The sequence below is a fragment of the Pimephales promelas genome, chromosome 8, assembly GCF_988280905.1.
Source record: "Pimephales promelas chromosome 8, fPimPro1.hap1.1, whole genome shotgun sequence".
In the NCBI taxonomy this organism is placed as follows: Eukaryota; Metazoa; Chordata; class Actinopteri; order Cypriniformes; family Leuciscidae; genus Pimephales; species Pimephales promelas.
In genome coordinates this window covers 17,095,811-17,110,952 of record NC_142776.1, presented here as the reverse complement: position 1 = coordinate 17,110,952, position 15,142 = coordinate 17,095,811, and the positions used below count along the sequence as shown (strand labels likewise).

At 37.8% G+C, this 15,142-nt stretch overlaps 2 protein-coding genes across 3 annotated transcripts; one reads left to right on the top strand and one right to left on the bottom strand.

Annotated features, from left to right (window-relative positions):
• Positions 1–143: 143 nt before the first annotated feature.
• Positions 144–7,112, bottom strand: rnf135 (ring finger protein 135). The gene is made up of 5 exons (XM_039660990.2): positions 6,750–7,112; positions 6,204–6,299; positions 5,970–6,110; positions 1,107–1,209; positions 144–1,004 (listed from the first exon to the last, which is right to left on the bottom strand). Exons 1-5 carry the CDS (start codon positions 7,110–7,112, stop codon positions 469–471), a joined length of 1,239 nt encoding a protein of 412 aa, XP_039516924.2. The 3' UTR covers positions 144–468.
• A 42-nt stretch (positions 7,113–7,154) lies between these two features.
• On the top strand, positions 7,155–14,130 carry tefm (transcription elongation factor, mitochondrial). Of its 2 annotated transcripts, none has more exons than XM_039660992.2 (4): positions 7,155–7,291; positions 11,655–12,115; positions 12,203–12,352; positions 13,491–14,130. In XM_039660992.2, the coding sequence occupies exons 1-4, from the start codon at positions 7,249–7,251 to the stop codon at positions 13,914–13,916; spliced, it is 1,080 nt and encodes a 359-aa protein (XP_039516926.2). In that variant the 5' UTR covers positions 7,155–7,248; the 3' UTR covers positions 13,917–14,130. The 2 variants fall into 2 exon arrangements, with proteins under 2 accessions (XP_039516926.2, XP_088990220.1); XM_089134094.1 differs by having other exon boundaries at positions 7,171–7,291; positions 11,642–12,115.
• Positions 14,131–15,142: the final 1,012 nt, after the last annotated feature.

Genomic DNA, 15,142 nt, shown 5'->3' with positions numbered 1-15,142 from the left:
AGTTCATTTTATCTATAAAGCAGTTCTGCAGAAAACAGTGATGTCATAGTCCAGCTAAGTTCAGTTCTCATCCAATAGTGTCAGTGCGGTCAAATCAGTAATATTGTTAAACATTAAATTTTCCCAACATTCATCCATGTATTTTATTATTATTAATCAGGGACGATTGAGAGAAATGAAGCTGGCTGAACAAGGCAAAAAAGAGAGCATTGTTTGGTCCTAGAATATTTATGGTTGTGTATAGCGGTGAAATACCAGAAACCAAATGAGATTACACAGGTATGTAATGAAAAAAGTTAAATACAATTCAAGATTCCATATATATAGAGAGTTCAGATGCAAAAGCCTCTCTAAATGCCATTTGAATTTTTCTTCAAGAATGTTAATTTTTATCAAGCTTGTATATTTAAGTTCAGTAATTTCACTTAAATGGCAATTCATTGTCATCAGCAAAATGGAATGTATAAGCTATTGTAAAGGAAATGTTAAAGCATTTTGACATTTCGACAACCCATAAAGCCAGACGACAGGTCTGAGAGGGCCAGTGAAATTAATGTGGAAACTGTGTAATTCAAGCAGGCTATCATCCAGACTATGAAAACACAGCTGTCCTTTTGCCATGTCCAGAATAACTCTGATCCTGTTAGGGACACTATGCTTAACAGGGGTCTTTATATTATCGTGACAGGCACTTAGTTGCCTACAGCTCCACTCCAAACACCAAGATGAGGAAGTTCTTCCCAAAATCTCATTACGCATCAGAGTGGGATACGCCACCCCAACAGCCCATCCAGAGCTGTGTGTGGTGTCCACATCCCAGTAAAACCACCCTCCTGTGAACTCCTGCATAGCCATCCACTGGCAGGCATCAAAGCGCACGTGTGTAGTTCTAACTTGTTGTCCTGGTTGTGTTGCCATTGTACGGCTTTCTGTATGAAAAACCAGCCTTCGGTTTCCCAGGTGGGGAGGGAAGGAAAGCTCGACAAACTTTGGATGAAGAGCAGCTTGGAGGGAGGGAGAGAAATTTAAGTGAGAACATGCCATCACCAACACACATTATTTAGTCAAACAAGCATGAAAATCACTGTTAGCATAAAAGACATTACCCTCAGCACCGTCGCTGTTATGATGCTGTGCTTCTGCACTGAGAGTTAGAGAATCTTCAGACAGATAGACTGGATCCTCTTCTACAAATTCCTGAGAACTCTCCTAAGAGAGATTAGGTGTTTGACAATCAGCCTCTTTCCACATCAAATTTAACAAGATCCCTAAATCACATGTACTTGCTGGGCTGGTGTAATTTGATGAAAATAATGGGTCTCATTCACATACGTGCACATATAATTCATCATGAATAATCTATACATTTGTACATTCACTACCATTTAAGATGGGCGAGTAAGACATTTTTGAAACAAGTCTCTTATGCTTAACCAGGCTGCATTTATTTGATAAAAAAATAAAGTAAAAACAGTTATATTACTGAAATAATATTACAATTTAAAATAAATGTTTTCTATTGTCATATATTTTAATATGTTTATATACTAATATATTTCAATAGTTTTTTCCCCCTGTCATGACAAAGCTACATATTGCTAGAAATGCTGTAAACTGAATTCTATCTGCTGCAAAATTGTCTGTGACTTCTCTAATAAAACAGCATTTTTTTCAGTTTCAGTAACATAGGCTCTGTAGCATGCACAACGAGACTAACTATAAAGCAACATAGTCTTTATTCAAGATTCTTAACACTCTGGAGCAATAAGGGAGAACGTATGAAACTAGCAAACCACATAAATGTCAACGAACAATGAAAAGAGAACTCAATCTGAACTAAAACACACCGGTGTAAACTAAAAATAGATCTATCCAAAACGAATGTTTAATGGCAAACATGTTGAAAATTATAGCCACTTTTCTTTTCCTACATTGACATCCATTAAAAAAAAAAAAAAAAAACTGCATCTGGTCTCCTTCCCTGCATACAGGGGTGTTACGCTTTTTTGCTAACTTTGGAGGCTTGCCTTAGAGCGGATTTGTCCAAAATCTCAAATATGTGTGTAAGATAAAAGAGACGTCAAAAATGTGCAGTATTGGGGGTGCATAAAGTTTTTTTTTTTTTTGTATTTCAACTGGTTTTGAAAATTACATAGGCCTACTTGACTTTTCTCGAGATTTACTCAAAGATCAAAATGTCTATGATATCAAAATGTAGCTATTGCACCTGTAAGACTGGGAAAATTGGAAAAACTGATTGAGGAACTACCACTCTTCGAGTGGACAAAGCACCTTGCTGAAAATTAACATTTGAACTACCTTATTCCCCATGCAGGGATAACCCAAACTCACACAAGAATCTAGATGGTTTAAATGGTGAATGATTATCATTGAGTATTACACATATGTTTAGTATCATTTGAAATGTCTAATTTGGAAATGAAACATTTGTACCAGTCGCACTAAGTAAAACCAAAGGTAATAAGGTTTTTAAAGGAGAACTCCAGCGCAAAATGAACCTTTGGTCTAATTACACATTGGTACCTAGTCGACTGTTCTCTGATATTTTGTTTTCATGATAATCGAATGTAAAGAGTTTAATCTCTAAAAACTGTTTAGAGTATACGCTAGTATATGGGGGCATTTAATAAGTAAAAAGAAATCGCTAGTTATACCATTAACAAGGCTCAAAATAGCCCCACACCAACACAGTAACATACTGAGGGTCCCTACATGCAAAACGAAGCATTGAGAACTTTGTAAGTGTACAGACCGTTTAATAAGAAGATATTTTATAAAGACAGTGCACTTCGTGTATACAGGCACCAGCCATCTTTGGAAAACAGTCTCGACAAGTCGAACCACGAACGTTCAGAACAAACAAAGTTCTCAATGCTTCTTTTTGCATGTATAGACCCTCATTATGTTACTGTGTTAATGTGGGGCTATTTTGAGCCTTGTTAGTGGTATTAGTTAGCGATTTCTCTTTACTTATTACTAGTGCAAAGTGCCCGTGCAAAATCAGTTTTTGTGTGTTTTTAGTAATTGTTGGTTTGGTGTGTTTGGGTCCTCATTGTTAGCGAGAAAATCTGCTTTCTTCGTCCCTCTGTCTCTGGTCCTGCGCTAATAATGGCCGTGTGCCCGTGTGTTTTAAGCAATTGTTAACTTGGTTTGTTGTGTTTGAGTGCTCAAATGAATAAGCGCGACGATTCAGGGAGGAAATCTGCTTTCTTCGTCCCTCTGTCTCTGGTCCTGTGCTGTGCTCACTCAGTTTGCAGCGTGAGAGGGGGAGTGGCCAGCGGCTAGAGTAGCAAAAGCCAATGTGTGCTTCTTTTAGCGATATATTTAGCGATATATTTTGCATTTCTAATCCAAAGAACTTCAAACTCGGCACTGCACTTACTCGTGCCCGTAGCAAGACACTTGTGAAGTTTGAGATCCATCGGACTAACGGTTCAAGAGATATGCGATTAAAATACAGATACACACACCAGTGTTGTAGTACTCGAGGCTCGGACTCGGTCTCGAGACCATATTTTAATGGTCTTGGTCTTGTCATGGACTCGTGTCCATTTGGACTCGGAATTGTCTCGTACTCGAACATTTTTTTTTTTAGGACTCGGAATTATTCCCGAGTCCACTCGAGTTCAATTAAAAATATTTTTCATGATAATAATTTTTCATGATAACAATAATAAAATATTTCTTTAAATTGATTGAAACGCCCAGTGATTGGTGATTTTCTAGTGCGCAACTGTGCATGACACATTTTAATAAAATTACTTTTAACACCACCTACTATGTGGCCTTTTTACCCTAAACTGATCATATTTTTTAAACTCTAAGTCAATTCAGTAAAAAAAAAAAAAAAGGATTTCTCTAAATAAATAAAAGTAAATTAGGTAATCAACCCTCACTGGTCTCGGTCTCGACTCGGACTCGACCGTCTCTGGTCTCGGACTCGACTCGGACTCGACTCTCTATGGACTCGATCTTGACTCGGACTCGACTCTCTCTGGTCTCGGTGTCAACTCGGACTCGAGTGAGGTGGTCTCGACTACAACACTGACACACACACACACACAGACACACAGACAGACAGACGTTCCTGCAATTTATAGATAGATATGCCCCCATATACTAGTGTATACGCTAAACAGTTTTTAGAGATAAAACTCTTTACATTCTATAATCATAAAAACAAATCTCAGAGAAAGGTCGACTAGGTACCAATGTGTATTTAGACCAAAGGTTCATTTTGCACCGGAGTTCTCCTATAAGAGTTTAGAGATAACATACAAAGGAGGGTGTATGGGTAAACCCTCCTACTCTCAGAAGGTGTTAACTCAATGCTAATTCCCACTGTTAGCAAATGGTACCAAGTAAATCAACATCTGCCCCCAATAAGTCTGGGAAGTGATCACAGTATATTTCCACTGTGAACTGATGTTTACATGAGGTCTGGCTATAAAATGAAATGTAAATAGAGATCAGGGCCTTTTCTGTACTTCAGAGGAGCCCGTGAGGCTGAGTCCGCGAGACTTTCAGCTTCCTAATGTCGGGTTCGTCTTCTCTTTATTCCAGAACATTTGATGTTTTGTATTGATTATCTTGAAACTGATGATAAATTTACCTGACATAATAAATTGTTACGTTTGATGATTCTAACTGACTTTGATATTATTTCATTAGAGTTAAAAGGAATTAGTCAAACTTTCACTCATATTTAATGATGCACAGATATCATTAAAAACCTTTTCATTTATGGAGTCAGATGAAATAACGAGAGAATACATATGAAAAAATTATTGCATTTAATCAAAATACTTTGCCACGAGAAAAGATGCTCGGGCATCTGTAATACACAGAGACCTTCACCTGCTGATCGGATGCCGGATTTTGGGCCGATCGAGCCGGGCTTTACACACCCATATATAAACTGAAATTTTGAGAAAACAAGTGACACTTTTTCACAAGTAACAATTATTTGAGAATTATTACTGAACGAGACCCAATAGGTTTTTGCTTTAAAGGTGCTGTATGTGAAAGGTATGGAATGGCTGTGGCTGCCATCACGCAGCATCCAGTAGATGCTACACACTGGTTGAGGAGAGACCCCTTATCCCATTGTAAAGCTCTTTGAGTGTAAAATAGTATCTAAAAGCAGAAGCACTATCTATATATATATATATATACAGTATATGAAGAGTTCAGATGCAAAAGCCTCTAAGTGCCATTTGAAATTTTCTTCTAAAATGATCATTTTTATCAAGCTTGTATATTTAAGTTCAGTAATTTCACTTAAATGGCAATGAAGATTACCTATTAATTGTCATTTTAGTGAAATTACTGAACTTAAATATACAAGCTTGATAAAAATGGTCCTTTTAGAAGAAAATTTCAAATGGCATTTAGAGGCTTTTGCATCTGAACTCTTCATATATATATATATATATATATATATATATATATATATATGTTATTAATTCGTTTGTTAATTCATTCAGTGGCATGATGAAGAAAATTTAGCACCATCACCACAGAAGATAAAAGACAACATTTGTGATAAATTTACCTTTGACGTTTTTAATTATTTGAGATGTGCCAATCTGTCAACAACAGCTTAAATAGTAAATACATCTTAAAAGTGAATGCAAAAGATGGAAGATGTATGTGAACATCGGTAAAGCTTTTGATGAAGGGAGCTGAGATCCACAAAGTACATGCCGATCTTGCTTTGCGGAATGTAGAAAAGGGGCTGTGACTCTAGAACGGCTAACATCGCAAACAACACCTTTCATTTACGTTTATTTAAATGTTATGTAGCGTTTTCCCACATGGAGAACTGTAGCCTATACATAAATACAAACATAATGCTCTTTGTAGGCCATCCTCAGAGTCCTCATGTAAAGTGCAAACTTATTGTTGCAGTTACAATGGTATATCTTAAGAAACCAAAGGTGCTGTACCTCTGTACTGTACTGAGAAGATTGTTCTTGATGATCCCCTGATGCCAGACTAAAACTTCTGTCAGCATAAGGTGAAGCATCACTGTCAATAGATGAGCCGGAAGCATCCATCAGAACAGCCGAGGAATCATAAAACCCATCCTGAGTTATACAAAATGAATTCATTATTTCTTAAGATTTATTTACAGTACATGTGCAAATTTGAAAGTAGGCAACTAAGACACTACACATTACCTCACAAGCCTGATTTGAGTTTAGTTCAGCTGAAAGTGAATCCTCTGTCTTTTTCTTCTCAGTATTTAACCAATCCAGGTGTTTGATTAAACTTTCCTATAGAGCAAGCAGTTGAAGTAAAAGTTAGAAGTGTTTTAAATTTAGCACACAGGACACACTTGCCCTGAGGTGCTTCTGTGTGTGTGTGTGTGTGTGTGTGTGTGTGTGTGCGCGCGCATGAGTTTGTACATGAGTGTGAGTGACATCAGTTTGTTAATGGCCAACAACACAAATAATAACCCAATAATGTTTTGTTTTTTTTCCTTCAACCAGCAATTTAGGTTAAAATCAAATAGTTCCCTACAGCAAAGTAGCTGTTAAGATGCTGTTTCCTTGGTTAAGGTTTTCTTCCAGCCTGGCAGTGACCAGGTGAATAATGCCCCAAACCAGGCAACAGACCAGCCATATTTATACCGCTTTACCTCTATATTCAATATTATATTGTTTCATTATGCTGTTTGATAAGATAAATCTATGAACTTGATCAAATTAAGACCATGAACTTGCCACTTTTGTAATAGTTCTCCCAGCGTGTTGTTCTGTTTCTGTCAAAATCTGCTCCCACCTTTCGCGACCACCAAGCTCCTGTAAATCCAGTATGTCACACAGAGTAAAATTAATTTTTGGTTTACCGCCTATATTTGTCCGGCACTGTGGGCAATCTCTCGCGCCGCTAACGTTACTCGACCAATAGTCATTGATGCATTTGAGACAATGGTTATGCCCACAAACTAGTGTAACTGGCTTTGTAAAAATATTAAAACATATCAAGCATTTAAGATTATTCGCGACGAACTTTACAATATCCTCATATGATGCCGACATCATGCCAACAATTTTCTTAGAAATCGAAACTGAAACTCCACGCATAGCTTTGTTTTCTAGGCAAAAGAGTTAATTCGTAGTCGGAACCAAAATCACACGTACTATGTTTCCTCACGAACCCTTAAATTCGGACCTCTGAGGGCAACGCACGGGCTCTGTTTGTTGTGGCGATCGATCAAACATGTGGGTCGCGAAACGGCTTCTGTCCTCTATCGTCCTCAAAGGTAATAATAACACATGTAAACATATTAGGTATGAAATTCAATATGTCCTAGTCATTGTGATGTCAATCGCAAGGACTAGTGTCTTGCAGATCATCATATCTTTTTGGATTATCAATTGCACTAATTTAATTTGAAGTGTAGAGTTATATATGGATGGTGTCTTTATTACATGCGAGAAAATAAATGATCTGAGAGAAAAAAAAATGTTTGAGAGAAAAATTTATCGCACTGTGATAGCATAAAAGCTTTTCATGAGAGAGAAAACATATTTGAGAGAAAACGTTTTCATATCAATAGCAAAAAATAATAATATTTGAGACTAAAAAAGTTTTAAAAGAAATTGTTCTTTTTCTTGACATTTTTGAATTATTTCTGAGAAAAAAAGTCTCTCAAAATACTTCCAAAAATATATATTTTTGCTATATCAGTATGAACACTTTTTTCTCTGTTATGTAGCGTTTTCCCACATGGAGAACTGTAGCCTACACATAAATACAAACATAATTCTCTTTGTGGGCTCTCTGCCCGGCCCGAGGATAGTGACGGGAAATATCGGCGGGTCGGGTCAAGTTCTGGCTCGGGAAGATAATCTAAAGCCCGGTGTCGTGCCAAGGTACTTACCCCTGATAGAAAGTGTATCCCCGGTCGCGGGAGCGCGCTCGCATTCAGCAGGAGGTGCGTCATTGCTTTGTCCAAGGTGAATTAAACTATAACACGTGAATTGTTTAAGTTATCGTTTTACTGTTGTTGTTTTTTTTTAATCGACGAGGTTTAGCAAAGACAGATATCACGTGGCCCATCACAAACAAATTATTTTATTCTTCTGTGGGCAATAAACGATCGAGCTTCATGCACGGAATGGAAAAATTCTCACGAGAATGTCTAAAGTTACTGAAAAACTAAGACGACCATGGCATATCGTTCAAACAGCCTGTGGATATAAAATTGTTCTAACAGAAGTGAATATGAACACATTTTTTTTTTCCTGACAAAAGTTATAGTGGGATACAGATTTTTTCAGACCGTATTTTCGACCTGCCAAAATATGTATCCCCCCCCCTAAAATCTACAGATGATGGCCTATCATTAAGTGTTTTATTTTGTGAATACTGTAAATCATGTCTAATAACAGCAGTGAATATGGACACATTTCTTTTTTCCTGACAAAAGTTATAGTGGGATACAGATTTTTTCAGTCCGTATTTTCGACCTGCCAAAATATGTTTCCCCCCCCTAAAATCTACAGATGATGGCCTATCATTAAGTGTTTTATTTTGTGAATACTGTACATCATGTCTAATAACAGCAGTGAATATGGACACATTTATTTTTTCCTCACAAAAGTTATTGTGGGATACAGATTTTTTTAGACCGTATTTTCGACCTGCCAAAATATGTATCCCCCCCCCCCCCCCTAAAATCTACAGATGATGGCCTATCATTAAGTTATAGTAAACTTTTGTCAGGAAACAAGAAATGTGTCCATATTCACTGCTGTTATTAGACATGATGTACAGTATGCACAAAATAAAACACTTAATGATAGGCCATCATCTGTAGATTTTAGGGGGGATACATATTTTGGCAGGTCGAAAATACGGACTGAAAAAATCTGTATCCCACTGTAACTTTTGTCAGGAAACAAGAAATGTGTTCATATTCACTGCTGTTATTAGACATGATGTACAGTATTCACAAAATAAAACACTTAATGATAGGCCATCATCTGTAGATTTTAGGGGGGGATACATATTTTGGCAGGTCGAAAATACGGACTGAAAAAATCTGTATCCCACTGTAACTTTTGTCAGGAAACAAGAAATGTGTTCATATTCACTGCTGTTATTAGACATGATGTACAGTATTCACAAAATAAAACACTTAATGATAGGCCATCATCTGTAGATTTTAGGGGGGGGATACATATTTTGGCAGGTCGAAAATACGGTCTGAAAAAATCTGTATCCCACTATAACTTTTGTCAGGAAAAAAGAAATGTGTTCATATTCACTTCTGTTAGAACAATTTTATATCCACAGGCTGTTTGAACGATATGGTCGTCTTAGTTTTTCAGTAACTTTAGACATTCTCGTGAGAATTTTTCCATTCCGTGCATGAAGCTCGATCGTTTGCCCACAGAAGAATAAAATAATTTGTTTGTGATGGGCCACGTGATATCTGTCTTTGCTAAACCTCGTCGATTAAAAACAACAACAACAGTAAAACGATAACTTAAACAATTGACGTGTTATAGTTTAATTCACCTTGGACAAAGCAATGACGCACCTCCTGCTGAATGCGAGCGCGCTCCCGCGACCGGGGATACACTTTCTATCAGGGGTAAGTACCTTGGCACGACACCTGTCCACACCAAGAAGACGCCAAAGAACTAGCGCTGATGAAAGCCAACTGTGTTGTCGCCTCTCGTCCCCTCTCGTCGAGGTAAAAATCTGCACTTGAACACACCGAGAGAATTACAGACCGTCAGCTAAAATGTGCGCTTAGGAGTATTACCGCCACCTACCGTATAAGATGATGTGCTGATATAGCTGGAAGCGCAAAACTTTCTGTTTGCAAGCAGAGGAAGATCTGCCCTGTACATACGCTTTTCAATTACCGTATTTTCCGCACTATAAGGTGCACTTAAAAGCCTATAATCCGGAGCGCCTTATATATGGATCATCATCTTATACGGTAGGTGGCGCTGTTACACCCCACAATACAGCAATGGTTTACCATTGTTGAAATAGTAATGCCAAATAAATAAAATCTTTCAAATCCAATCTTTTCTTTCTCTCAACTCCGCTTCTCTTGTGTTCGACTTGCTGTTTGTTTACATTCACTAGCCTCCAACATGGCCGCCATGCCAGTAACGACGTCATGAAGCCCAAGCCCTATTGAGAATAAGGAGTTGACGTCATTGTACGGAGCCCCTCCCCTTTCCGCCATGTTGGTTGGATTCCCACGGCTTAGCCGCTTTCCGCAGTAGCACCTCAATGCAGAACATGAGATCCACGGGGAGGAGTCGGATCACGATCCAAGGGGTGGAAATGGGTAGGATTAGGGTTGGGTTTAGGGATTAGGGGTGGGTTTAGGGATCAGGGGGCGGAGTTGGTTAGGTTTAGGTGTATGTAAGGTGGGAGGAGTTGGATCTGGATCCGACTCCTCCCCATGGATTTCATGTTCCGCAGTGAGGACCATCTCGCTTTCCGACCAAGTAGTTACGGGAACTTAGTTATAGGAACTGTCCACTTCTAAACAGTTCTAAGAACTACTCTCCCCCAAACTCGGTTTTGCTGCTTGCATTCGCACTGGCCAAGTGGCTATAGGAACTGGTAGGAGGCCGGGGTAATGCAAGCACGGCGACGGTCTTACAACAAACCAGCATGGAGGAGGCTATTGCAATGTTCCTGGTTCCTGTTCTGCCTTGCCAGGACCTTAATAACGGAGAACGAACGGCGGCGTTTAATGATTATGCTTGAGTTCTGTACAGAGAAACACAGAAGACGAAGGCTCCAGCGTAATATGATATTAAGTAATATGATTAAATATGAGGAATGTTAGGTTCTAGGAACTGCAAAAGTCCCTCCGGTCAGAAAGCTGATAATGTAAGGATTCAGTTCGACTCCCAAGACAAGACGATGCTCACCCGACTAACCAACAGGAACGTGGCACCGCTCTTGACACAATTTTCACAGTGAAAGCAAAATCATGACTCGAGAGCAAAGAAAAGTGTTTTGAGAGAAACACTTATTTTTTAGAGAAAAAGTTTTCACACTGAGATTTTCAAAGTATTTTGAGAGCGATTTTGTTTTTTTCTCAGAAAAAAAAAATCAAATTTGTATGTTTTTTATCTTCTATGTGAAAACACTTTCAAACAAAACTTTTAAAACAAAGTCTCAAATATTATTATTTTTTGCAATTGGTCTGAACTTTTTCTCTCAAATATTTTTTGTCTCTCATTATGCTTTTTTGCCATCAGTGTGATAATTTTGTCTCTCAATTTTTTCTTCTTCTCTTAGATCATTTGTTTTCTCGCATGTAATAAAGACACAATCCTAGCTTTATAAATATACACCGTCTATATTTAGTTAAAGTATTTTACCTGAATTTATTTGTATTTGTTGAATAATACATTTTTCAGTCGGGGCTTAAAATACAATTACTAATTCAGAAAATATCGATTTAACTGTAATGATGCGTTTGAGAACCAAAAAACTTACACAGATTTGAGCTGGTTATAATGACGATATATCCTTCTTTATAACTGCTTTATAGCTGAAATTGAAGTTACTAAATAAATGTTCAATTTTGTTATTTTCCTGTTTGATCATTTTCTGACTAAACCAGTCATTGATTGCAGGGGATTACTGTCGTCCTCCTACCTCCTTGCCCGAATATGAGCTCAGATTGTTGCACTACACCTTTTGCAGAAGGAGCGGAATAATGATGTCTGGGTTCGACACCCTCAATGCATCCATTTCCTCTGAATTGTGCCAAGAAAACGACAAACACCTGGACTCATGTTATACGACAGAGCAGCGTGCTGTCATCCTCCAGCACCTCAATACAGCTACAGAGTCAGAACTGGCACAGGTCAAACTGCTACGAGGACGGAAGGCTGTCAACATCATCGACTACAGAACCAGACATGGACCCTTCAACAGTCTGGAGAGTGTCATTAATGTACCCTTACTGAAACACAAGAGTGCTGTCATAGTCTTTGACTCCATCCTCAAACCAGCTGAGAGGAAGGAGAGGAAAAAGGGAAAAGTCCATCTGGCTAAATTTATAAGGCCTGCGGTTGACCGAGCTTTCTTGGAGGTGAGGCAGTTTTTCTACACCACTATATTTAATAACTTTTGTGTATGAAGCATTTTGTGCAATGTTTTTTTCTTGAATGTCTTGCAGGATGCAAGCTCTATCGTGTCCATTGTTTGTGGCACTAATAAAATTGCATGGACACACATGGATCGGACTAAAACTGTCTTAGATTGGCAGCAAGCAGAGTGCAAGAGCTTTATGAAAGGAACGTACATGGCATCAGATTATTTGAACGATGTGAGTTTTTAAATTGTGTTTTTTGTTCATTTATTTGAGATTTACCAGTATCTAGGTTTAATATTAAAATTTTTGCACATTCTTTTGAGACTGTAAACCAGCAACCCTTGTGGATTGAAGAAAATGTATGGTTCTAGGGATGTATTGATACCCTCATGTTACGATTCGGAACATATCACGATACTGAACTCACAATACAATATTATTGCGATACTCCAAAAAAAGGTTAACAAAAAAAGGTACTGTTGATTAAAATGCTAAATTTGATACCTTGTGGGTTTAAATGAATAGGCTTGGATTTGGTGCTTGTAACCCAAGGACAATGGTAACACCAGAATAAAAAAAAATCATGATTTTTTCTGAAGCTGAAAATACAGAATTATTTTAGATGAATATGCTTGCACTCTTTCGCTGACTAGATATATTTAAAATAATGTCGGCCACTTTTTACTTGTAACATCAGACATTTGGCATTAGCAGGGCCCACAAATATTCCCCCATTGCATTATTATACATTATATTCAACATTATATATAGTAGTTCAATGTATACTTACACTAAAACTCTGAAAACCTTTTTTTCTCACACAGTAATTTTTAATTTGGGGGGACTATCCACGATGCATATTGTCTGTGATGCGTATTGTTGCATTATTCTGTTTTGCGATATATTGTGGCATGATATATTGTTACACCCCTACTAGGTTCTATGCATTGATTGTTGATTAGATGGATGGAGGCAGATTTTTGGAGGTTATTGGAAGTATTCTTATTCAGGTTGACTTAATCATGCAGCCTAACAATTTGAATTATAAAAATGTGATCCTAATGTTATGTGTTTGCTAGGTTAAGTAAGCATGCTTATTTTGAATAAGCTGTGTTTGTTGTACATAATGTACATTAAAGGTTTATTTGGCGTCCAAAATGGGCAATTTTAACTAAAATTTTGTACCATTAAGGTTTTGACTACACAGACTCAAATCATTTGCCTGCCAAAACATGTCGGTTTAAGTTCTTCTGTCAACAAGAGTTTCTGGTTTAATTTCTGTGTTAGTACTTACTTAAATGCACATTATTTGATCGTAGTTTTGCACTGGAATAACCAATTTGAATTTGTATATTTTCTTTGTCAACCCCAGATCTCTACTGTTCTTTCAAGCTTTCCTGCTGCCGACTTTTTCGTGGTGGAGAAGCCAAGCATCTCTCCCCAGAATACTTCTCTTTATCCAGTCATGGTCCATCTTCGGACAGTAGAGGCCATGCTATTTGCTTTCCTCACTTCAGGGAGGGAACCGGGAAGCCCTCCCAAAGTCCTTAACATGTTGCGCACAGCCATTGGCCGCCATTTCGACCTAATAGTGGGAGATTGTCGGACAAGTGGAGCTGAGACAGTGAGGAAAATGATGACGGAGTCAGTGATCAAGCGAGACCCACGTGTTCTTTTCCCTCACGACTTGTTGTTAAAGCACAGGAACTCCTTTCAGATGAGCAGTAGGAACAGAGGGGAAGAGCTGTGTGATGCTCTTCTGCAAGCTGTTGCGTTTTTCGAACTCCTGCAAGAATAAATCGCTAATGGATGACTGTCTTATTTGTTGGATTTAATTAGCTGAGTGATTAAGCAAGTATCATGAACATGACAAAGGATTTTTATGTACTTTTGTTCCCCCAACTTTTAAACTGGACCAGGAAAATTGAAATGCAACACTCAGTTGGTGCTCCACCTCTGTATCCATAAGTCGTTCACTCTGATAAGCAGTTTAAATAAATCCATTGACTGAGTGCTGTCTACACTGATTGTGCTCTATTTTTGTAAAAACACTCTGAATAACCCCTTGGCCTGAGTAACCCCTTGGCCCAAGGCTTGTAATCATAATGATGTTGGTTTGATCCCCACAAAGAAAGAGCTGAGCTCTTGAGCATGGCACTAAACCCCAGGTTGCTGCTCGAGGGGGAATGTGAACTGTACTGTCCGGGAAAGTTGTTTTGGGATTAAAGAATCTTTTAAAAAGAGATAAGGTCGTTTGTTGTCATTTTTCACATGAGAATGACATGAGTCACATGAGACTCAATCACATGAGTCTCCTGGGCCAGTGTGGAAACATCTAACATATGACAGGCCTTTTCAAGCACAACACATGATTAGACAAAAGGCATACATTTTGTACAGGCTGGTTATTTTTTATATTTTCAAATGAAGTCTATTATGCTCACTAAGGTAGCATTTATTTGATACAGTGAATATCACAACAACAAAATAATAACATTCATTACTGAATAGGAGCATAAGGAAGACATAGTCTTATAAATTAATGCCCCTTTTTTCAATAATCTAAGCTAGTACAGAACAGATGGCTTGCCGTTTTTAAATATATATATATATATATATATTTCTTCAGCATTACTTCACATCTAAATAATTAACAATTACCAATTTGAAGAAACCTCGTTTCTTATGCTTCACTTCCTTCGTATTTTTCAAGTACATTCAAGTACACAAGAGTTCCATAAACTAATCCCAGTTACAAGAAACCCCTTTTGTTTTTGTGAGGTGCGTGAATATGGTACACACAAATTGCCTTTTCTTCTGTTGTTACTGTCTGTGATTAACATGAATTTATTTTTAATATGTGCTGGTACCAAATTATTTTTCACTCTCCACATAATTTATAGTATTTTGAAACTGACCAACTCTTTAAATTTGAAAGTCTGCAGTTTTATAAACACTTTATTTGTGTGGTCTCGTGAACCTTGGTTAGTCAAAATTCTTATAGCTTTCTTCTGGAGTAAAAAC